The sequence below is a fragment of the Ceraceosorus guamensis genome (genome assembly GCF_003144195.1).
Source record: "Ceraceosorus guamensis strain MCA 4658 unplaced genomic scaffold IE81scaffold_18, whole genome shotgun sequence".
Classification (NCBI taxonomy): Eukaryota; Fungi; Basidiomycota; class Exobasidiomycetes; order Ceraceosorales; family Ceraceosoraceae; genus Ceraceosorus; species Ceraceosorus guamensis.
In genome coordinates, this window is record NW_020290013.1 from 37,484 (window position 1) to 58,175 (window position 20,692).

General features: G+C 56.6%; 7 protein-coding genes across 7 annotated transcripts; 1 reads left to right on the plus strand and 6 right to left on the minus strand.

Annotated features, from left to right (window-relative positions):
• Positions 1-64: 64 nt before the first annotated feature.
• On the minus strand, positions 65-2,236 carry IE81DRAFT_288439 (hypothetical protein; the record flags this gene model as incomplete). The annotated part of the gene is made up of 3 exons (XM_025511762.1): positions 65-618; positions 1,711-1,884; positions 2,158-2,236. The coding sequence occupies 3 exons, from the start codon at positions 2,234-2,236 to the stop codon at positions 65-67; spliced, it is 807 nt and encodes a 268-aa protein (XP_025370724.1).
• Positions 2,237-6,111: 3,875 nt separating this feature from the next.
• On the minus strand, positions 6,112-7,375 carry IE81DRAFT_322212 (hypothetical protein). The gene is made up of 6 exons (XM_025513560.1): positions 7,277-7,375; positions 7,014-7,062; positions 6,913-6,928; positions 6,726-6,816; positions 6,380-6,421; positions 6,112-6,279 (listed from the first exon to the last, which is right to left on the minus strand). Exons 1-6 carry the CDS (start codon positions 7,277-7,279, stop codon positions 6,223-6,225), a joined length of 258 nt encoding a protein of 85 aa, XP_025370725.1. The 5' UTR covers positions 7,280-7,375; the 3' UTR covers positions 6,112-6,222.
• A 371-nt stretch (positions 7,376-7,746) lies between these two features.
• On the plus strand, positions 7,747-10,232 carry IE81DRAFT_322214 (SSrecog-domain-containing protein). Its single transcript, XM_025513561.1, has 3 exons — positions 7,747-8,242; positions 8,339-9,852; positions 9,942-10,232. The coding sequence occupies exons 1-3, from the start codon at positions 8,073-8,075 to the stop codon at positions 10,073-10,075; spliced, it is 1,818 nt and encodes a 605-aa protein (XP_025370726.1). The 5' UTR covers positions 7,747-8,072; the 3' UTR covers positions 10,076-10,232.
• Positions 10,199-12,042, minus strand: IE81DRAFT_322215 (PRTase-like protein). The gene is made up of 6 exons (XM_025513562.1): positions 11,539-12,042; positions 11,217-11,268; positions 11,044-11,138; positions 10,893-10,964; positions 10,667-10,788; positions 10,199-10,580 (listed from the first exon to the last, which is right to left on the minus strand). Exons 1-6 carry the CDS (start codon positions 11,758-11,760, stop codon positions 10,490-10,492), a joined length of 654 nt encoding a protein of 217 aa, XP_025370727.1. The 5' UTR covers positions 11,761-12,042; the 3' UTR covers positions 10,199-10,489.
• Positions 12,043-12,496: 454 nt separating this feature from the next.
• On the minus strand, positions 12,497-14,766 carry IE81DRAFT_288516 (homoaconitase; the record flags this gene model as incomplete). The annotated part of the gene is made up of 2 exons (XM_025511767.1): positions 12,497-14,492; positions 14,594-14,766. The coding sequence occupies 2 exons, from the start codon at positions 14,764-14,766 to the stop codon at positions 12,497-12,499; spliced, it is 2,169 nt and encodes a 722-aa protein (XP_025370728.1).
• A 3,112-nt stretch (positions 14,767-17,878) lies between these two features.
• IE81DRAFT_322218 (NAD(P)-binding protein) lies at positions 17,879-19,436 on the minus strand (the record flags this gene model as incomplete). The annotated part of the gene is made up of 8 exons (XM_025513563.1): positions 19,413-19,436; positions 19,233-19,328; positions 18,797-19,150; positions 18,689-18,694; positions 18,606-18,623; positions 18,320-18,529; positions 18,143-18,233; positions 17,879-18,061 (listed from the first exon to the last, which is right to left on the minus strand). Coding segments are annotated over exons 3-8 (488 nt in total), but the record flags the coding sequence as incomplete, so codon positions are not given.
• IE81DRAFT_71198 (NAD(P)-binding protein) lies at positions 18,922-20,161 on the minus strand. The gene is made up of 5 exons (XM_025517559.1): positions 19,827-20,161; positions 19,675-19,716; positions 19,516-19,600; positions 19,413-19,434; positions 18,922-19,328 (listed from the first exon to the last, which is right to left on the minus strand). Exons 1-5 carry the CDS (start codon positions 19,922-19,924, stop codon positions 19,054-19,056), a joined length of 522 nt encoding a protein of 173 aa, XP_025370730.1. The 5' UTR covers positions 19,925-20,161; the 3' UTR covers positions 18,922-19,053.
• Positions 20,162-20,692: the final 531 nt, after the last annotated feature.

Here is a 20,692-nt window from a genome sequence, read left to right on the forward strand (position 1 = left end):
CCAAAGTTGGACAAGGTCGTGAATACTAGCCAGAGATAGGGCGAGTACCCGAACCGACGCATTGTTATCGGCAACTCACTAAGGTAGCACTCGCTTGAGCAAGACTGAGCTGGCCGTGCCCAAGAGGTGGCGAGGCCGGAGATCGGTCGCCCGAGCTACCAATATTTCCAGAGCTAATGCCAGCTGCGCCAGGAAGCGTGCTCCGGAACAGGGGATTTTTGGAGAAACTGAGCCGAAGGCCACCATTCCGTACGGCCCCTCCCAGAGTATCGCCATTGAGCTCGGCGAGGCTTTGTCCAGCGGATTGCACGCTGTCAAACTCGACGAAGCACATTGGCCCGCCAACTTTGACGCGGAAACTTAGCTGTCTATAACCAGGCTTGACACTAAAGGCTGAGCGAAGCCGCTCTTCAAGCTGCGCAGCGAGTGCGCCTGCAGAGCTGCTCTGAGGCAAGTTCCCGACGAAGAGAGTGTTGCCAGGTGGATTGGTGTCGATGGAGAAGGATCGGCTTGATGGACTCGAGAGAGGAGAGGTGGGACTGGACAAGTTGCCAATCGATGCCGATCTCGCGCCGACACTGTCGTGTCGAGAGCGCGGACGCGAGAAGCCAGTTGTCGCTCCGGAAGCTTGCGCAGCTCGGTGATCATTGGCGACGTGTTGAGACGATTGGTAGGGTATTTGACGTTCAGTCGAAGGATGCTGCTGTGGGGAGCCGATTCTGGGATCACTCATTTGAGATGCATTCTGCTGAACGCTGCCACGACCCTCTTGGCCGTCTGGCTGCTGCATCAAATGGCCCGACAAGGACTCTGAATTGTCCTGCGTGCGAGCTGTCTCAGACCCTGCTTGAGGCGGCAATGTGCGTTGTGAGCGCTGTGCCGTCGACTCCCCCATTCCAAAATCCTCCCGCCCTGTTGCCATCCTCGAGGCAAACCCTTGCGCGAACGACTGCGGGCCAACATCACCTGATCCTTCCCCTGAGCTAGCCACTGGTCTAGCCAGACCAAATCGAGATGGTGGCGAAGCTAGCGCAGACCAATCAGGCCCCCTAGAACCAGCTTGCTGCTGCTGCTGCTGCTGCTGATCCTGCCTGGCGCTGCGAGCATCTCGTAAAGCCCCCACATCGTTCCGTTCATCGAAATTTGGGTCGGAGCCTTCGACAAAGTCCAGTGGCCCCACCGGACCCCATCGATCGCGCGTGCTGGCCTTGCTCAGGCCAAGACCCTCGCCTGAGGGCTGGCCCGAAGCCAAGTGCTGCTGGCCACCGGCGGCGTGCTGTTGGTGCATCAATGAAGGGGTCTGCGGACCGAGGGACAACGCTTGCTGACCCTGCTGTGGACCCATGCTGGTAGGGCCTCGCCCTGCAGCTCCCGGGCCAAAGAAGTCCGACCTGAAGCCATCTGAAAAGGGAGAGACGATACCGTTCGGAGCATGAGTGAATGGCGCGCCAGAGCCGAGAAAGCCGCCAACTGGGCCATCGGTGCCCTGCTGGCCTGGCACTCCATAGCCACCTGCTTGGCCTTGAGGGCCAGAACCAATGTTGGCGAATGAACCGTGCACGGATGGCCTCGAATAGCCGCTGCCATCCTTGTCCGGAGAGGTGCGATTGCCTTCGTAGTTCGGCTGCGGACCTTGCAGCGCATGAATACCACTCGGACCGAAGCCGACTTGCCCGTCTGCTAGGCCTCCCGTATTGGCTAGCACCGGACGCTGCTTGGTGTGCAGATTCTTCTTGGCCATTTCAGTCTTCAGTACGCAGCCGCGCTCAGCGTCGATCTTGCGCCCATTCAGCGCATCACGAGCTTCGAGAGCTTCGGCGCGCGTGCGGAACTTAGCAAATCCAATGATCTGTTTGATCTTCGCAGCTGATCCTCCATTCTGACCTCCTTGGCCAGCATTAGCGATGCCTTGCAGCGCGCTGGACAAGCTTCCCATGTTGGACAGCGAAGATATGCCGTCGCCTGCGCCTACACGCGAAAGAGCGAGTGACAAGTTGTGATCGTCCCACCCGCCAGGTGGTCCAGGACCAACAAGGTCGTATAGGCCTGCGCCTTGCAAGTTGACCGGATTGTAAGGTCCTCCAGGTCCGGTGAGATTGGAGGCGCCACCTTCACCAGGTCGTCCTGGCAGGCCGCCATTGCCAGCTGCATTCTGACCACTCGAAGGAATCTTCAGAGTAGAAGCTTCGAAGCCCTTGGCGAACGTGAAGATGTTGGCGAATTCTCGCTCGGTCATGTCGTCCGGAAAGCCAACGATGAACACCGTGGTAATCTCCTCCGGTCCACTGGACGCACCAGGCTGCAAGAGAGGTCCGCCTGCCGGTTGAAATCCGCCCTGCAGTCCTGCTTGGGCATGCACGAGACCGCCATGCTGGGCGTTCATCTGCGCCTGGTACTGCATCATGCTCCGCGGACTAAGATTACCAGCAGAAGGCAAACTTCCCAGCGTGCTTGGTGTTTGCATGCGACGGTCCTCTCCTGCTCTCATCTGCGGCCCGTGGGGTCCTGCACTGAAGGGTCCCTCTTCCACCCTTGCGCCAGATGGTCCAAAGCTCGGCTCTGCGCCATATCGGCCGCCAAAGCCCTGGTGTGGATCAAAGCGGGTGTTGAGTTGATCGAGCTCCGGCACGCCGGGCGGCAGAGTAAAGGCTCGTGTGGGTGGACCATGTGGCGCATTTTCCGCATTGGGCGGGACGAAGTGGGACGGAGCATGCGCCAATGAAGGCGAAGGCTGAGGTTGGTAAGGACGAGAAGCTGGGCCACCACCACCAAGGAAGCGCTCATTGTCATTCGGCTGCCTGAAACCAGAACCTCGAGCCCAAATGTCCTGAGCACCTGCCATCGGCTCGGAAGGACCGAGGTTCGAAGATTGACGTTGCGGTCCGCCCGGTCGCTGAGTAGGTCCTTGTTGGGAAGGATGAGGTTGTTGTCCATGGGGCGGCAGGCCGCTCGAGTGGGAGTGCCTGTAGCTTTGCGGATCGCCAAACGCACTGCCAGTATGCCCGCTCTGTTGCTGCGCAGGAGGCGCCTGTGCACCTTGTACCGCACTGATACCAGACCAGCGATCGCTCGCATCTCCGAACCCGAAGCCAGGCCTTGGCGCTCCCTTTGAAGGCGAAGGCGAGCGCGCCGAATCATGCTCGAGCGAGTTGGGCGATTGCAGACGTGGATACGGCTGCAGTGGTCGAGGTGCTGTCAAATTGTGCGCGTAAAGCCCAGCATGACGTTGGGCGTCCGGTGGCGGTGAAGTGAGAAATCGCGCCTCTTGAGTGTGCTGGTGTTGCTGCTGATTGGGAGGCGAGCGTTGGTCTTGGTTGCGCGCCCACTGGTGATCGACGGGTGTACCTGTGCTGCCACTGTGCTGACTTGGAGCGGGAAAGCCCCCAGGAGTGCCGGATCGAGAAGCAAAGGACGGAGGTGGAAAGGGGCCGAAAGCATGCGGCGGTGGCGGCGGGCCCATGGAGTTTGGCTGCGGGTGATTGCTGCTGGGACCTGGTGTGCCAGTACCGCTGACAGGCGTGCCAACGCCGACGCGATTGGCGGACACTTCAGCGCCTGACATGTGCTGTGATAGTGTGACTGAGTGGAAGGTGTGATGGGCGCGTGAGACAGCTGCGTGCGGAAGCGCGTTTAAAGCGTTGCCGAGTCACCGTTGGCCGATTGAAAGGAACCGGTGCAGTCGATTGCGATGCAGGTACAGCTCCGACGGCAGATGTATGCCGATGATATTCAAAGCGACCTGCCTTGCTAGGTGCTTGACTCGTGACTGGGAGATTGACAAATGACGATCACTGCGATGCAATGTAGATGATTTGTCTCGAGTGACGTTCTGCAAGGGAGGTGATGGCGCCGACGCGCAGATCAATAGCTGCTGCTGGACGAATGCTTGATGTGAAGAGCCGTGCGCGTGCGCGTCCGCGCGTGCGTGTGTGCTGCGTGCGTCCGCGCGCGCGATCGGATGTATTCAGGATAGAAAGTCGCTAAACTTTTCGCGGAGAAAAATGGTGTGCAGATGGTGATCTCAGAGGCACGATGCTGCGAATTTAGGACGTCAGAGATCGATGCCGAGGGAAAAAGCTTACGAAGTCGAGTTTCAAAACGGAACGCCGCGGTGAAGAGAAACGTATGGCGTGGGATGATGGTGGTGAAAGAGGTGAAACGCAGCTTTCCTATCGTACGAAGGGGGAGAGTGAAGGAGGGGCGCGAGAAAACGCGGCGCGCGATGCGCGTGGCGCGTTTTTGGGGCAAATTGGCTCGCCCTCGATAGGTGCATCATCCGCAAGGCGCCGTCGGGCTCCTGACCGGTATAAAGTTGCGGCGTGGGCGGAGAGGAGCCGGTTTCAAAGTCTGGCACACGCGTTAGATTGAAGAGCGGTGCTGCAGCATTGTGATTGCATTCTGCTGGCATCACTCGGCAGCGCCCGCCCTTGCAAACCACACGCTGCTGCTGCTGGGTTGACATACAGCAGGCACGCGCGCGGCTGGGCGGCGGGCAAGATGGCAGCAGCATGTGCAAGTTCTCTCACACGCGCACGTACGCGGTAAACAGCAGCAGGCGCCGCCTGCGTCTCACCGCGAATGCGCCTTCAACAAAGGCGAGCTAGCGAAAGCAGGTGCATGCGTTCACTTGTCCGCTCCGTGTGCAGAATATCGCCGCTGTGCGTGAACAGACTCAGGGCACTCCGACGGTAGGCATGGCGCTCGAACCTTCAGTGTGGCAGCATGCAAGGCCCGCACCAACGGCACCCGCTTGCGCGTGCATATGCAGCATGAAAGACGACCACGCTAAGACGCGACGCGTTCGACGCGTATCAGCATAGGCTCCAGAGCACTGTCGAGCAGGATCAATTTGCGCGTCGTGCCATTACAAGAATGCACATTAGCACGCGCATTTGACTTTGCAGACGCCATTACAACCTCGACCCGCAGTCGCCTTTGTTCGAGGTCGTTCTGCGCGAACTTCGGCTGCATGAGAGGTCTGCAGCCGCGAGGCGAGGGGGTGGGCGAGTCGACCTCCTTCTCTCTGCGCGCGTGCAAGGCACGATGATGCATGGCCGAGGGTTCGCCAGCAGCGCTGGGCCCGGGCAGCAGGCAGACAGCCCGCAATCACAGCACAAACGATGTCGTCCGGAGCTGCCCAATCGCCATGCAGTCGTGGGAATTAATCGACCGACTATGCCATCCGGCTGCGACCAACAGGTCAAGACGGCTCTGCCTCGACTGCTCGCTGTGTCGACTTGTCGAGCTCACGAAACTCTAACTCTTGACTGGAAATCAGGGAGCCGGCTAGAGTCTGTAGCGGTGGTGATTGTGCAGCGAGAGACAAGCCCAGAGTCACAGTGATCGCCGGTGGTGTGCGTGCCCTCTCTGGCTTGAGCCGCAAGCACCGCTGCCCATCTGGACGCAACGTCGCGTAGTGTCGATTTGGACCTAGATGGGCTTGAGCCACTTGAGAGAGGTGCCGCGTGATTCAGTGATTGGCCTTTGAGGTCGTCAAGATGCGAACAGATGCATCGGACGTGTTGTCACAGTCATGACAGCTCTCTGACGAGTGAACGATGGGTCGACGATGGACATCAAAGGGGTTGTAGAGGCAGGGGGGCAAGGCAGTGTGGTCGTCGTGGAGCTAGCTTTGCCGCGTCCTTTGCCCGTGCTGACGGCCTGCACTTGACCATCCCCGAGTCACGATTGCTGGCAATGATCGAGTGATTGCGAGTTGGTGTGTAAGATCCAGAAGTATGGCGTAATGAGCATCATTATTATTGTAGCGGATGCAGATCGCTCCTGCTGCTCATGTATCAGAGTCTTGTTGAGCTAGTGATGTCTTCTCGTACGAAGGTGAACTCCGCTCGTGTCAAATTGTGAATACAAATCTCCTTTCTTGCCTGCACCAGCAGGAGGATGACTCTCGCGACGGCTTCAATACGCTTCAAATGCCGCGCGAGCCTCGTGGTTCGGCACGTTCATTGGCTCACTGTCTGCAACTCGGTCACGGTCATGCTGGCATCATCATTGCCACGCATCGTGCTCAAATCGCTGTTTGCCCCCCTCTTCTCTCATCTACGCGTCCGCACATGTACAGATCAAGGCTCGCTGACCTTCAAGCTCAGGTTGAAGTGACAAACTCGTGCGATTGATCTGCGGGTCCCGCAGCGAACGGAATCAATCAGAATAGAAGCATCGTCGCATGTATTCACATTCTCAACAGCAATGAGTGTTGCCTTATGCCAGATTCTTCTTCTGCTGCTCCTCATAGGCCTCCCTCAACTTCGGATTCCACTGCGGTGGGTGACAGGAGAAGTGCCGGTGGCGCTCAGCTTCTGTCTTTGGCCAGGCGATGGCCATAGAGATATGGAGTGAGGCAGGTTTCAGTACTCACGAGCATCGAAGGTACCCATTTGGCTGGGACATGGTGGTAAGACTGCGATGACGGAGCACGGGAAAGCGTTGATGAGTGCTGAACTGAAGAGCGTCTGGTGTCCCGACTCTTCCTCCGATCAAAAAAAAAGGTCGGCTTGATTCCAGGCGATCGCAACCGCTCTTTAAATCAATCATCTGCTCTGCCCCAGCTGCTTTCGCACAGAGCGCAGGCCATGTTGTCGTGCCATGCCACAGATGGGCACCCTTCCGATCAGACACGCTTGGCAATCCCCCTTCTCTTAGATGCTAGCGCCAATACCGTATGCGTGTCCCACTCCGCCCTGTGCTGTAGTGGCCCTACTCACTTCGTTCTCCACGCTGTAGTTCCACAAGAAGTAAGAGAAGATTCCGATACCTACAGCGCAGACCGCAGTGTTCGACCTCCAGTTTCGTGGCCTGTGCAGCAGCAGGGCGAATCAGTACCAAGTAGCAGTGTAGGCTGATCCAAAGAAGCAGGTCGCCCGGCATGCCCTTCGCAATGTCAGTACTCACTGGCTCCACCAACCACCTGCGCTCAGAGATGAGAGGGATGAGTGCATAGTCAGCCTTACCATGCTAAAGCGTGCGGATATTTGTTCAGCATCCGAACGCACCGGATGGACTCCACACTTCTTTCGGGTAAGGGTAGCGCGCTCCACCTCCCTGCGAATGAGAACCTCAGATCAGTCATCGTGGGGAGCGTGGATCAGAAGGCAATGGGGCGGATGCAAGTCGACGTAGTACACCATGAGAATTGGCTACATTCTACTGCATGCCATCTTCGAGCTCGATGCTGTGCCGCCAAGCTCAGTCTGACCGCTGCCTCGCTTGGTGACCCGGCCCCTTTCTTTCGAGCTTCACGTGCCTTGCTACGCACCATCTTGCAAGCTGTATGTATGCAGACTAGATCGAGTAAAGCTGATGGAACGAGAGGCGCTGGTGCAGTGACAACGTGTGCGGTCTGATTCCCAAAGGCGTTGCTAGATGATGAAGGGTTCTTTGAAAGGTATCGACCGCCGACGTCGTCTGCGTCGTGATCCTAAGTTGCTTGGTGGACGCGAGCGTTGGATCAACGAGGGGGAGGACGATGAATCAGGAATCGCGCGCGCGGGTTTAATCGCCGGACACGTGACCTCTTCTGCCTTAAGCACGTGAGGCAAATTGAGGACTCGCGCGACTACTCATCTTGACTCGTGACTCTTGACCCAACCGCCGCTCGACATCGCTGCAACGCGTCACGCATGCTGCTCGCGAGCACGCGCTGCGAAATTGACGCGTGAGGCCCTGCAGGCTGCCGAGAGGATCAAGATGGCCGCACGGATGGTTCGTTCGCTGCAAAGCCCACACAGACAGAAGAGCATTCACATTCTAATCAGGTTCAACTCCACTCGCTCTTTGACCCTCAACTGGTGACTGATGCTCAGCCAGCCCTTCGGACGCCTTCAGCGTCTTCGCCATCACCACCATCCCAAGTGATTGTTCGCCCACGATTGAGTGACTTACAAGCACATCGAGCAAGGCCACACACAGCCCAAGCAAAGTACAAAGGCCATCGGACGCAGAGAGAGACCCTCGATTTCCGTAACACGAGTCGCACGCATTGCGCATCGCGTGGGTCTGACTCGTTTGGCTCCCTAATTTGACACTAGCTCGATCACAGCGCACGAGCCAAGATGTCGGTGCACGCGCAGTTCGAAAACATCTTCTATGGTCTGGACTCTACTGCTGGCAGGATGAGGATATCGGCTGGTGGCTTGGGCTGGAAAGGTACGCCTGCTGATGGGCAGCCTGCAAAGACGATCACCATAGAAGCCGACTTGATGAAGAGCTTCAATTGGACAAAGTGAGTGGCGGCAGGGCGTGCACGTGTTGAGCAATCAGCTCCTTGCGGTGATGTCAGCTCAAGCGCGATGAACGCTTCGCCTTCGTCCGCCGGCAGAGTGGCACGAGGATACCAGTTCAGAATCAACCTCAAACAGCCACGCGCACCCAATACACCACCTCGCGAGACGTTTGATGGATTCCAACGAGAAGACTACGATCACTTGGCAGAGAAAGTGACCGAATACTTTTCCAAGTCTTTGGATCAAGTAGAGATCTCTGCTCGAGGATGGAACTGGGGCAAAACAGAGGTGCAGGATACGGATGTGAGATTTCTGGTCAGGGACAAGCTGGCTTTTGAAGTTCCCATCAATCACATCGCCAACAGCAACATTGCGGGAAAGACCGAAGTCAGCATGGAGTTCTTGAATCCGGATGAGCAGCAACCGGAAGCGAACACCGGTTCTTCGGCCAGCAATGGTCTCAAGAAACCCAAAAAGAGGGTGGGAGATCAGCTGGTAGAGATGAGGTTGCACATTCCTGGCTTGGTGGAAAAGGATGAGGATGAGGAAGAGCTGAGCGAGGCGGAGGGCGAGGGTGATGGCGAGAAGAAAGGGGGCGGTAAGAAGGACGAAGAGGAGGAGGAAGAACACACCAAGGCGGCGGCTTTCCATGATGCCATCAAGGAGAAGGCGGATATCGGACAAGTGGCGGGAGATAGCATCATCATATTCAAGGATGTGCTCCTGCTCACCCCTCGTGGCCGCTTCGATATCGACATGTATCCCACATTCCTGCGCCTGAGGGGCAAGACGTACGACTACAAGGTCCTCTACTCCAGCGTCACGCGGCTATTCCTGCTGCCCAGGCCCGACGATGTGCATCTGCAATTTGTCGTGGGCTTGGACCCTGGTATTAGGCAAGGTCAAACACGCTACCCCTACCTCGTTTTGCAGTTCATTCGCGACGAGGAAATGGACGCGGAGCTGAACCTGGAGGAGGAAGAGATAGAGAGCAAGTACGAAGGCAAGTTGAAGAAGCGCTACGAGGATCCCACTTTCAAGGTCGTCACGACCCTGTTCCGCGTCTTGACTGGACAGAAACTGATCGCGCCGGGTAACGACTCTTTCCAGAGCGCGCTGGCCAGCAGCGCTGCACCTTGCGTCAAGTGCAACGTGAAGGCTACAGATGGTCTGCTGTACCCGCTGGACAAGCAGCTCATTTGGGTTTCCAAGCAGCCCATCCAAATCAACTATTCCGACATTCATCAAGTCGTCTTTGCTCGGATCGGCGGTGCCGTAGCTAGCGCAAAGACTTTCGATCTCAAGGTGGTGCAGAGGTCCGGTCCTGAGCACACTTTCCAATCCATCACGAGGGAAGAACACGATGCCCTCAATGCACACTTTACGGCGAGAAAGATCAGGGTGAAGAGCGAGATGAACGATGCGGATGCTGCTGCGGCTGCGGCTGATGCGCTTTTGGACGACGATGATGATGATGACCTCGCAGACATCATCACGGACGATGAAGATGAGGAGGAAGGAGGCAGGAAAAAGAGCAGCGGTAGCGGCGGCAAGAAGAGCAAAAAGTCAAGAGGCGCAGACGCCATGGATGTGGATGAGGACGAAGAGGGTGAGTCCCGTGCTGGAGCGCCTCTACAGTCCGGCGCACGCGTCGACTCGGCACGTTGTCGCTCATCTTCTTTTGCTTCTGTTGTGCAGACGACGAAGACTTTGCAGCTTCCAGCAGTGATGGCGGTAGCCCCTCGGAAGCATCTTCGGACGATGAAGGTGCAGAGTCGGGCAGCGACGACATGGCGGATTCGAGGCCCAAGAAGAAGAAGAAGTCAAAGTAATCTTCCCAAAGAGCAAAGTCATCTGTGCACGATGATGCCTCATGCGAGAGATGCTCAGTGCCACTGTCGATAGTGTGCCAAACGAGGCGATCGGCGTGTGGCACACTGTGGGCCTTGTCGGCTCGCATGCAAATTCATGCATTTCATCGAGGGTCTTTGGCGTCGTGCTATGCTCTGTTATTGCTGCGATGAAACGCCAATTTTGTTGAGCGCACGCGCTTGGCCTTCGATTTCACCTTGCAGCATGTTGATTGAAGATGGCTGGGAGTCCTTCGAGGTACGCAAATGCTGCATTGAAAAGGTGGCTTGGTGCGGTCGCACCTCGAGGGATGGCTCGCCAGCTGATAGAGAGGATGCCGGCTCATGTTTGCAGCCATAGCGATGATGGGCTTCACGGCTATACACCGTCTCTACTTATTGAGTCGCATGCAGCCTATCGCCCGTGTCGCCCAGACCAGGTATGATGAGCCCCTTCTCGTTCAGCGTCTGGTCAATGGCTCCCACCCTACAGCGAGGCAGGAGACACTCGCACCGATCAGAAGCGTCGCTCGGCAAGTTACAGCTGCCACCCTGATCGAGGTGGCCACTCACCAAATGTTCAGGCCAGGACAAGCGGAGGCGAGGCTGTTCAGACCTTGTGCGGACCCAAGCACGCAGAGGAACCTGATTTTGGAAATAGGAATACCCCAATCCGTGATCATTTTGACGCAGACCTGGGGGTCGGGTGTGAGACCCGAGACATGGGCCAGACATTAGCATGAGAAGCAATGCTCAAGGGGAACGACCCAGCCAAGCCGCGGGCAATTTTGACACTCGCTATCGCTGTCCCACCCGTCGCTACGAGCGGATCCAAGATGAGCACTTCGTCCACATTTGGCGTTTCGGGAAGCTACAGAGCAGACGCCAAATGAGAATGATTAGCGTCATTGCCTAGATCGCAGGAGCGCCAATTAGGAACAATGAATCACCTTGGAGTAATACTCGACTGGCTGCAAGCTCAGCTTCTCCCTGAAGAGACCAATGTGCTGGACTGATGTGTTTTCGGGCAACAGAGCCAGCGCAGCTGTCGCGAGGAGGAAGGGGATCCTGTCATTCAGCCGTCGACGAAGATTTAATCACTTTTGGAGTTACATTTGCTCACCGTCAACCATGCCCAGGCCGGCTCTCAGGATCGGAACCAAGCCGATGCGCCCCTGCCCATCGCAGCGTAAAACAAATAATGCAGACCGTTTGGTGAGCAAAGCGCATACATGTACCTCGCTGAGCGATTTGGGACTTTGCGCAGCTGAGATCCTATCTCTGTTTCTTGCAGCATCACGCAAAGTGCCGCAGATGAAGCCCTCCACCGGCCACAATATGCCAAGGCGCATTGTCCCGCACGTCTCACCACATCTTACGCCCCGACTCTCCTCTTGCCCCCTGCACACACCTGTCCTCTCCGCTTCCTGCTCTGCGCAACTCACAGAAATCTCTTCCCCTTCAAATTTGGCCAAAGGTCCTTCGCCCTGGACTTCATGAACGCCCAAATCCTTCGTAGCTTCCACAACAAGCACCGTAGTGATGTTCCTGACCAATTCCCTAAACTGTTTGGGCGAGGTGGTGGCCAGTCTTAGATTGGCTAGATGTGTGGATAAGAGCGGATGCGCGACTTTGTGAATGTGCGAGTTGATCTCGGAGCTGGACATGATGCCGGCTTGCGGGGCTGTGGAGGTGAAAATGGATGTGATGTGCAAGCAGATGATGTGGATGAAGGCTGGAGTAAAGCAGCTGGATGCCAGGCACTGGTATGCTGTTCAGCACAGGCTACTCTCGTGCAAGAGTCGAGCGACAAGATGAGACGTGTTGCATGGGTACTCCAGCCAAGGATCTGACCCAAATAAAGTCACAGCGGCAAGGCGAGCTGTGGAGTCCCTAGAGGCAGGCGTAGCGACGGACAGCTTCGTCCAAACGTATGGTCGTGGTCGGATAGATTGGCTTATCTTGATCTGTGAGAACGAAGCGGAACGGGTGGCTGCATGCACGCACGCACGCACGCACGGGTGCTGCATCTGCTGATGATCTGCAGGGGACCCCGACGCGTGCGAAGTGCAGCACCGCCTCCATGATGCATCCATCACCAGCGAAAGCCGCGTAGTCTGTGATACCGCGCCGCGCACACGTGATCCTGCGAAGCTCAATCATTGAATGCGTAATCGTAGACCGCACCCTTGATTGATGAGAATGCAAACATCTGAACACCCACGACTCAGTCACACTTGACTTCAGCTTCACTCAAGAAAAGGTACGTCATTCAGAACCAAAGCACCACAGCCTCCCGACTCATACGGGCTCAGGGAGCTGCGAACATGTCTAGTAGCGCATTGAGCGTCAACTGCAATTTCTGGTCGCGGGCTTATTAGATTACAAAAGCGAGGGGACTTCTCACGCGCCGATTGTCCTCCTTACCCAAGCCTCCAACCCTCCCGCCGTCCATATATCCTGTACAGCCGTTCCCACACCCGCAGGCGTGGTAGTGTACCTCTTCTCGCTTCCATCCGGTAGCCTGAGCGTCAATCGTCCATTGCTGCTATCCACGCCGACCTGCGCACCCTTCAAAAGCACGCTGATCTCCCCCTCTTCCTTGCCTCCATTTCCCCTCGCTCCATCCTTTGCATGCTCCCTCGTCAAATCCTCCACCAGCTCTGGACATTCCAAGCACACCAATCCATTGTTGATCGCGTTCCTCTTGAAAATGTCGCCAAAAGAACCAGCAAGAACCAAGGGCACGCCGGCGTGCTTCAACGCAGTAGCCGCTTGTTCCCGCGAAGATCCCGTACCGAAATTGTACCCCGACACCAAAATCGTTCCCACCTTGCCCTGACCTTCTTGCGCCTCAGAAGCGCCAGAGCGTCGCAGCTCGGCCACTCTGGCAGCAAAGTTGGGGTCGTAGTTCTCCATCACCACCTCGGCCTGTCTTTCTGCAGTGATGTCATCTTGATAAGTATACTTGCCTGGGTAAATCCCATCCGTGTTCAGATTATCTTGAGGTGCAAAGATTAGCGAGCCGGAAAAGGTGGGTGGGAAGCCGGGCAGCAGGTCCTGGGCGTCGGCGGGCGCGGCTTCGTCAGCACGAGAGGAGGTTGAAGCGCTCTGGGTGGACGCGGCGATGCGCTGGCCCAACTCGATGGAATACTTGAGAGCGTCGGCGCTCGGCAGAAGCGCCGGGTCCAAATCCTCTGGTCCGCAAATGCGACCCTGGACAGCGCTGGCAGCCACGACAGCAGGGCTGGCCAGGTAAGCCTTTGCATTCGGACTTCCCATTCTGCCCTTGTAATTTCTATTGGTAGCCGAGATGCCCGTCTCTCCATCTTCGAGCAATCCTACACCCAAGCCGATGCAGGGACCGCAGCCCGCTGGCAGAGGCTTGGCCCCTGCTGCCAACAGATCTCCCCAATCGCCCGCTTCCTCTGCAGAGCGCTGGACTAGAGAAGAAGCTGCTGCAACGTAGAACTCTACTCCTTGAGCGACGCGTTTGCCGCGCAGAACCGAAGCTGCCGCCGCAATGTCCGAAGCACGAGAGTTGACGCAGCTGACGAGATAGGCCTTTTGAATGGCGATATCCTGCTTGGAGAGGGTACTTAGCGGCGTAGAGATTTTGACGCTGTTGGGGCCAGACACGTGAGGCGAGAGCGTGCTGAGATCCAGATGCAGCGTCTTTGCGTAGAAGGCGCCTTCGTCAGGTCTGAGCAGGTTCCTTGACAGCTCTTCCAGCCTCGCCTTGTTGAGGCGTGGATGATGCTGAGACTTCTTGGGTGATGATCCCACCTGGAAGTCCATCTTGTCCAACGAAGCGATGTGCTTTTCGTACCAATCCAGTGTGACCTGATCCACCGGAAAGACACCAGCTAGCGCGCCCCACTCTGTGGTCATGTTGCTGATGGCCAGACGCTCGTCGATGGACAGACCAGCCACGCCATCGCCGACGAACTCTATGGCCGCATTGAGCACCTGATCCTGATTGAACACGCCGCACAAGGCGACGATCACATCCTTGCCAGTGACGCCAACAGGCAATCTGCCCGTCAGGTGCACCTTGACCACCGAAGGGATCTGCCACCACGTCTGACCAGTTGCCCAAATGGCGGCGGCGTCGGTCCTGACCACCGGAGTGCCTACGCAGCCCACACCTCCATACATGTTGGAATGACTGTCGCTCGCCACTGCCAACGTTTGAGGAAAGGCATAGCCTTCCTCCACCATGACTTGATGTCCGATGCCTCGGCCTGCTGGGTAGAAATCGACGCCTTGTTCTCGCGCAAACGACTCGATCTTGCTGTACTTTTGCAGATTGGCTGCCGATTTGTTCTGTACATCGTGATCCAGCGCAAAGACGACTTGGCCCACGTCCTTGATCTTCGTCGCACCGATGGATCTGAATCTGTCGTGGGGCGCAGGGGAGGGGGAGAAGGGGGGGGAGGAGGATCTGTGAGCTCACACTTCGAGCAGCGAAAGCAGCTCGTCAGCTCATCTTACGCTCACTTGTTGATGCAAGGCCCGGTATTGTCGTGCGTCATGACGTGCCTAGGCCTGATGGCGAGATAATCGCCCGCCAAGACTTTTTGACCATGCTTGAGCCCTACGGCATGAGTTTGAATGACCTTTTCGATGTATGTCTGCGGCTTGGACGCGGCATTTGGGAGCGAAGATGGCATGGACGTGGGCACTGCCAGGCTCCTGGAGGTGCTCGACGTGAAGCTCCTCTTCGCAGCTGCCGATCGCGCAGGCAGACCGGGTGATGGTGAGGATCTGGCTGAGGGTGACACACGCTCTGTGGATGTCGCACAACACCTCAGAGATGCTCCCGGCCTCGTACCAATGGCACCTCGTCGCAACAGCGCGGCCGAGCGAGCGAGCGGTGTCATCTTCGCAGACGCACTAGTTGCAATGTCGAAGCTATACTTGGCGCGTCAGGAGTCCGAGAATGATTTCAGATTCGCAGTGAGCGGGTGCAACTACCTGGATTATCCGGATGGTGCCGATATGTACGCTGCGATGGACCACTTGTACGACTGGCATGGGAGAGGGGAACGCGATGTGAACAAAGAAGGAGAAGAAGTATTCATTTTGCGCAAACGGCTGAACAGGCTGTGACTCTCTTCTGACTCGTCTGACTTGTATGCAGACTCACGCTCGTGACTATACCAGCGTGACTGCCTTCCCGTGTGCTGCAGCTCGATCTTCTTTCTTGTTAGCTCGAGCGAAGTGGCCAACCCCGCCAATCTCCGCGGGCTTCGTAAAGCTGCGCCAGCCAATCCCGTGAGGGCACGCTGCTGCATGCTGCTCACGCGATTTCAAACCCTCAAAGCAACGAGCATCGCCCGAGTAATCCCGGTCCACTGATTCGCGCAAGCATCACCGCGTCCATCATGACAGTCGTGACAGGTCTGACTATCGAACAGGATCATCTCGGAACAGTAAGCTCTCATCGGACTTCTTTGTGCTCCCATCCGATGGCGAGGTCAAGGGCGAGAAAGTACAGACGACACAAGCTTGTTATACGAGTATGAAAACGCTCAACGATTGCCTAGCCCGTGTGCGGACCAAGGTACTTTTCCAAGCCCGAAAAGAAGCTCGGGCTTGGTGGTGCGTACTCCGGAGACTCGACACTCGAATGGGGGTTCGAAAAGTCGTGCGAGCGTCGTGGTTGCTCAAATCCAGGAGGAGCGTCGGAATTCCGCGCTCCTCCTCTCGAGTCGTGCAGCGGCGGGTGCAAGTGCACGTCACCATGGGCCATGTCGTGTGGAAGTGCGGCTGCATTCGACGCTGGATGAAAACCAGGAGGAAACGCCACACTTTCCTGTGGATGCCTTGAAGAAGAGGCAACATTTTGGTCGATCGAATCAATGCTGTGCTGAGGCGATGCGGAAGTGGCAGGTGTGCGATGCATCCAGAGGCCCGCTGGGAGGTGTTCCAAACGTGTCGGCCAAGCTTGGGCATCCGCAGAATGCGATGGTTTGGCAGCGAGAATGTTAGGAGGCGTGACTTCTTTCGTGGGCCTGACACTAGCCTTCGGGCGAGGTGACGGCGTCTTTTGCCTCTTCAACTCGCGGATTGTTGGGTCGTCTACGGCGTCCACGTGCTCCGGCACCTGATGCAGTGCGTGCTGAGGCTGGTCCTCAGAGTGCTGCACCGTCGTGGCACTGCTGGTCGGAGTGTGTTGCCCTGTGAACCTGTACACTCTGCTCAGAGCGTCAGGCTCACGTTTGGTGCCCCTCCTCTTCTTTTGGCGCTCTGGCTTCACGATGCCTTCGCTAGCTTTCTTTTCCCAAAAAGCTCTCTCGACCTCTTCTAATGGTCGTGGATGCACCAATTGACGGATTTCTGTCTGCTGATCCTGTAGGGCCTCAGTCTTATCTCTACATCTACCCAGCGCATGCACATAGCTCCCACACAATGGCACAGCCTTGACTTTTCTTTGACGACCGCCAGGTAGTCTGGGATTCGGCGTCTTGTGCCATCCGCCCTGCCCGTCCGGCCGATCAAGGTCCAGCCACGCAGCAAGGGGTAGCTGCCTTTTTTGAGGTTCGGCCACCTTCAGCTTCCTGACGGCCGCTTCCTGCTCATCGAAATACAGGCCAGTCCTATGTGTGAAAGCATGCTTGAGCTTGACGGTATGCGTCGCACTGCCACTCTCATCAAGAAAAGGCGCGTAGTGAAAGCCCCTGCTGCTGCCCGAGGTGGGCTTATCGAACGGAACTCGTTGCCAAGCCTCGCCCTGCAAGTGGGTCTCGGGTGTCTCATCTGTGTTTCGGAAGCGGCGCGTGACCTACGCCGATCGACGAGCCACGTTACAAGGTGAGCCAGCGTGTCTATCCGCTCAAAAGGCAGAATCGCCTCAACTTACGCGAAAGTAATCAGGCTTCTCTTTGCCTGCGAAATGCTCAAGCACGCTCCTGATCGCAGCGTGTTGACTGTTGGGCGACTCCAAGCCATTGAGACTTATATTGATGCGCTTTTGCAACATATGCGTCTCTCCTAGAAGTGACCTTCTTCGCCCGTTCACGGATGGAAGACTATCTTGTCGAGGGGCGCTAGCGTATCTTGTACTACTCTGTGCACCCCGGGTCGTGAAAAGCTTCCCTGATGCCGAGGCAGAGAGTGGCGCACCAAATGCTACGCCAAGAAGTATGGCTGCCAGTTGACAGGGCTGCATCTTGAATCTTCGCTGGCGCTTGTAGGTTACACGCGAAGTAATCTGCAGTGAGGGTGGTCGTGTGCGAAGCACACTAGTAAGCAAAGGGCCACGTTGTGATATCTTGTGATCGCTCCGTCTTCTCAACGCTGCCGGCGACAGGAAACGTGCGGCGGGTGCACGAAGCTGCGAGACTGATTGTGTCCGAAGAAGAATGCTTCGGTCTGGATTCGTCAGTGCAATCGCAATCGCCACCCCACAAGCGGCTCTCTCCTGTCGTACCGATATACTTGCTAATGAGTGTGGCCAATCGTGAAATGTGATTCAGGCCTCGATCAGCTCCATGGAAGTGTTGACTTTTTACGGAATTTAAGTTCAATCAACACCTGGATCGTCGATTGCTCCGCACGCTTAACGGCCTCCCACCCCACTTCACCTGACCTTGTTTGGGGCGGTCGCCAAGCAGCGCCAACACCAAGGCGCGACCTCCCTTCGAACCTTGGGCGCTAAGACCCGTTGTATTTCCTACTGTGCCACCAGCGCGCGCGCTCGCATCGGTGAGCCCCCTTCCCTCGATCGCACGGAGCTCCACCACTGCGTACAGAAAGGCGTTGAGCTGCGTATTGACAGTCTGTCTGACCAGTGCCATTGACTGAAGGTACATATAATATTTTGGTGGTGTCTGGACTGAAAGTCTCAAGAGGTAGGCGGTCTGACCTTGCGCATTCTTCGCAAGCGACCGAACGTGAAACGCGCAGAAAGATTCGGTGGCGTCCATTGGGTTTGGCGATGACGATTTAGTCAGTAGCTGCGCCCTGATCGCAAAGAGATAGGCGCCCTAGATGTGAGAGGTGTGCTTCACGAGTCCCTTTTGCCACATGTGTGCTGCGACTCACCTTCAGTATCGCTCCGCCGTCTACTCTGAGGCGTGCCCCATTTGCAAAGAGCGAGTTGCGGCCGCTTAGATAAAGGACGCTCGCGGCGTGTCTGGAGATCAATGACAAAGGAAGCTGTGTGAGCTCGATTTGTCCGTGGGAGACAGGGCGATGACTTGGGATCGCCTTGACACTGACTCGTGCGGGAGACCAGCTCGGCCAGCTGGAATATCTGCCCCATTCGTGCCCTTAAGCACGCCATGTCCAGTGCCTGGTTCTGTCGATGACGCCCCGGTCATATCTGTGGGATAAAGGCCAGGCTCCAACGTGTTGACGCGAATGGATGAGTCGGTTAGAATGCACGAGAGCATTGAGCTCCAGTGCGAAGCGGCAGCTTTGGACACGTTGCTTGAGAAGCGGGAGCGCGGACGGTCAGCTCGTGTCCGTGATCGCGGAAATCACGCGAAATCTGTACGAAGCTCACTAGAGTGCGTTGACGATACTGCAAGGACGTCGGACAGGTCAGCAGCAAAGTATGGCACGGGATTGAGGCTTTTACGTACTCACGGTAGCCTTGCGAAAGGAGCCATTCCAAAAGGGGGGAAGGAGCAGAACTGAGCTTCGGCAGCAGTCTAGACGCACCAATACGGTCGAGGAGAAACGAACATGACTCACTTGATTGAGGCGGCATTGGAGCTGACAGTGATGACCTGACTAGTGTAAGCTGGCCATTCCAAACCCTCCTTCTTTGCTTGAGCGTTGTGCCACTCGCTTCCTTTCCTCAGAGTTTGGAGGAAGGCTATGGAGCTGAGGTAGGGGCCCATGACGTTGACGTGGAAGATGTGGTCGAAGTCATCCTGCGAGAAAGAGTCTAACTCCGATACGATTGCTTCAAAGTTCGTCGTGTCGTATCCTTCTTTACCATAGTTCTTCTACGTCGGTGAAAAGACAGCGAGCGCGTATAAGCTGCAGAGACGACAGAGGATGGCGTCAAGTCTGATTACCGCACCATCATCTTCCCGGAAACACCTGCGAGTGAGCGCATAGAACGTTGACAGCAGCTCATCAGCAGCTGTTCCTGCTCTCGAGACCCCTTCCAAACGGGGCGTACCTGCGTTGCAAAGCAAGATATCGATGCCTCTTTCTCCCTGCTGGCTCTCTATGGCACCGACTGCCTCCTTCAGCGACTCCTTCGAAGTGACGTCCGCTAGATCAAAAGAATGCACAGAAAAGTGTCAACGTCTCCGCACTGCAAAGAACGCTTCTGACACGCCGCCAAGGCTCAGCTCACCTTGTACGGGTATCAAAGTGCCCTTTATCGACGCGCAGAAGGTAGGTGGGGTGATCAGCGCATACATAGAGCAGTACGTCTTCAACTAGCGGCCCTGGCTCACCTGGACCGAATTCACGCCATTCAAAGAACTGGCCGCACGTTGTAGAACGTCGTCCCTGCGACCAAGAATGTACACCTTTGCGCCGCTGTCCAAAGGCGCGCCGCGCGGAGCCTCAGTAGAAGGATCGGGCCTGAGGGCTTTCAAGATCGAGCTACTCACTTCAAGGCAAGAGCTTGCGCCGCATACAGTCCGAGACCAGCGCTAAGCGAAGGATTGTATGGAGCCGCGGATGTCAGCTTGGTGTCTTGCCAGATCACTCTGGGAAATCCGCAGCATTGGTGAGTGCATGTTCCGCCAAAGGGCTCACTGACTTGCCGCCTGTCACTACAGCCACGAGTCCTTCAACGTCCGATCTTCCCGTGAGCCCGCGGAAGTGATCCAAAGAAGTGACGGATAGACTTGAAGTCATGATGTACCTGAAAGGGTGCCGTAATCTGTGCGCGAGGGGCGATGGTACGGAGCAGCGCGCTTTTGGTCTGTGCTTGTGAACGATTATTGCTGATCAGTAGCTAAGGGAATGGAAGTAGACAGTCGCCATTGGCTCTATTACGGAGGGCTTCGATTCAAGCTGTGAGCGTGAGTTCGCGCCCGAAGCACATGTGCTGGTGGATGAATGGATGCAAGCACGCATGCATGGATGCATGGATGTGGAGGTGGATGTGAACGCGCTCTCCTCACCAGACTTCATGTTGTACAGCGCCCGCATATTGCCCGCCCGCCGCTCAGGTCACAAACATCGAGGGTGTTCGTCGTGCGCTCGTGACTCCGCTTCTCGAAACATCGCCGTCATAGCAGCGATGGATGCTTGCTCGCAAACACATTCACACCAGGTCTTGCGTCAGCACACCAACTCTTGAGGAGTCACAACGCCTTGATGTGCGTCCAGTCTGGGTCACGAGTGGCCGCGAGCAGCCTAGCGCAAGGATATGACGAGCGCGACGCGGCATCGACACTCTCGACTCTCCGACAAAGAATCGTGAATCGCAAAATGCAAATGGTCAACATCGCTTGTTGTTTTGCGTCACATGAACGTTGACGTCAGGGGCGTCAGGAAGCCTGTCGTAAGTATGAGTTGACTTCGATAGTCTGAGTGATGCATTGCGCATCAGGACTTGGTCGTGCACCGAGTGGCGAGCATGCACACCGCTACGATAGGATCTCGGTGGCGCGGAGCGCG

Excerpts from the sequence above, each read along its gene's own strand:
- IE81DRAFT_322212 (XM_025513560.1), bottom strand. Across the intron at positions 6,422-6,725 it reads ACTACAGCGTGGAGAACGAA|TCTTACCACCATGTCCCAGC; the intron begins GTGAGTAGGGCC and ends CCGTCATCGCAG. Across the intron at positions 6,280-6,379 it reads AATGGGTACCTTCGATGCTC|TGGAATCCGAAGTTGAGGGA; the intron begins GTGAGTACTGAA and ends CACCCACCGCAG.
- IE81DRAFT_322214 (XM_025513561.1), top strand. The coding sequence starts at position 8,073 with ATGTCGGTGCACGCGCAGTTCGAAAACATCTTCTATGGTCTGGACTCT. Across the intron at positions 8,243-8,338 it reads AAGAGCTTCAATTGGACAAA|AGTGGCACGAGGATACCAGT; the intron begins GTGAGTGGCGGC and ends GTCCGCCGGCAG. Across the intron at positions 9,853-9,941 it reads TGTGGATGAGGACGAAGAGG|ACGACGAAGACTTTGCAGCT; the intron begins GTGAGTCCCGTG and ends TCTGTTGTGCAG.
- IE81DRAFT_322215 (XM_025513562.1), bottom strand. The coding sequence starts at position 11,760 with ATGTCCAGCTCCGAGATCAACTCGCACATTCACAAAGTCGCGCATCCG. Across the intron at positions 11,139-11,216 it reads CGGCCTGGGCATGGTTGACG|CTGCGCTGGCTCTGTTGCCC; the intron begins GTGAGCAAATGT and ends TCCTCGCGACAG. Across the intron at positions 10,965-11,043 it reads CAGTCGAGTATTACTCCAAG|CTTCCCGAAACGCCAAATGT; the intron begins GTGATTCATTGT and ends TCTGCTCTGTAG.
- IE81DRAFT_71198 (XM_025517559.1), bottom strand. The coding sequence starts at position 19,924 with ATGACTTCAAGTCTATCCGTCACTTCTTTGGATCACTTCCGCGGGCTC. Across the intron at positions 19,601-19,674 it reads GCGCAAGCTCTTGCCTTGAA|CGGCGCAAAGGTGTACATTC; the intron begins GTGAGTAGCTCG and ends GCCTTTGGACAG. Across the intron at positions 19,435-19,515 it reads ATGGCGTGAATTCGGTCCAG|GGCACTTTGATACCCGTACA; the intron begins GTGAGCCAGGGC and ends GCGTCGATAAAG.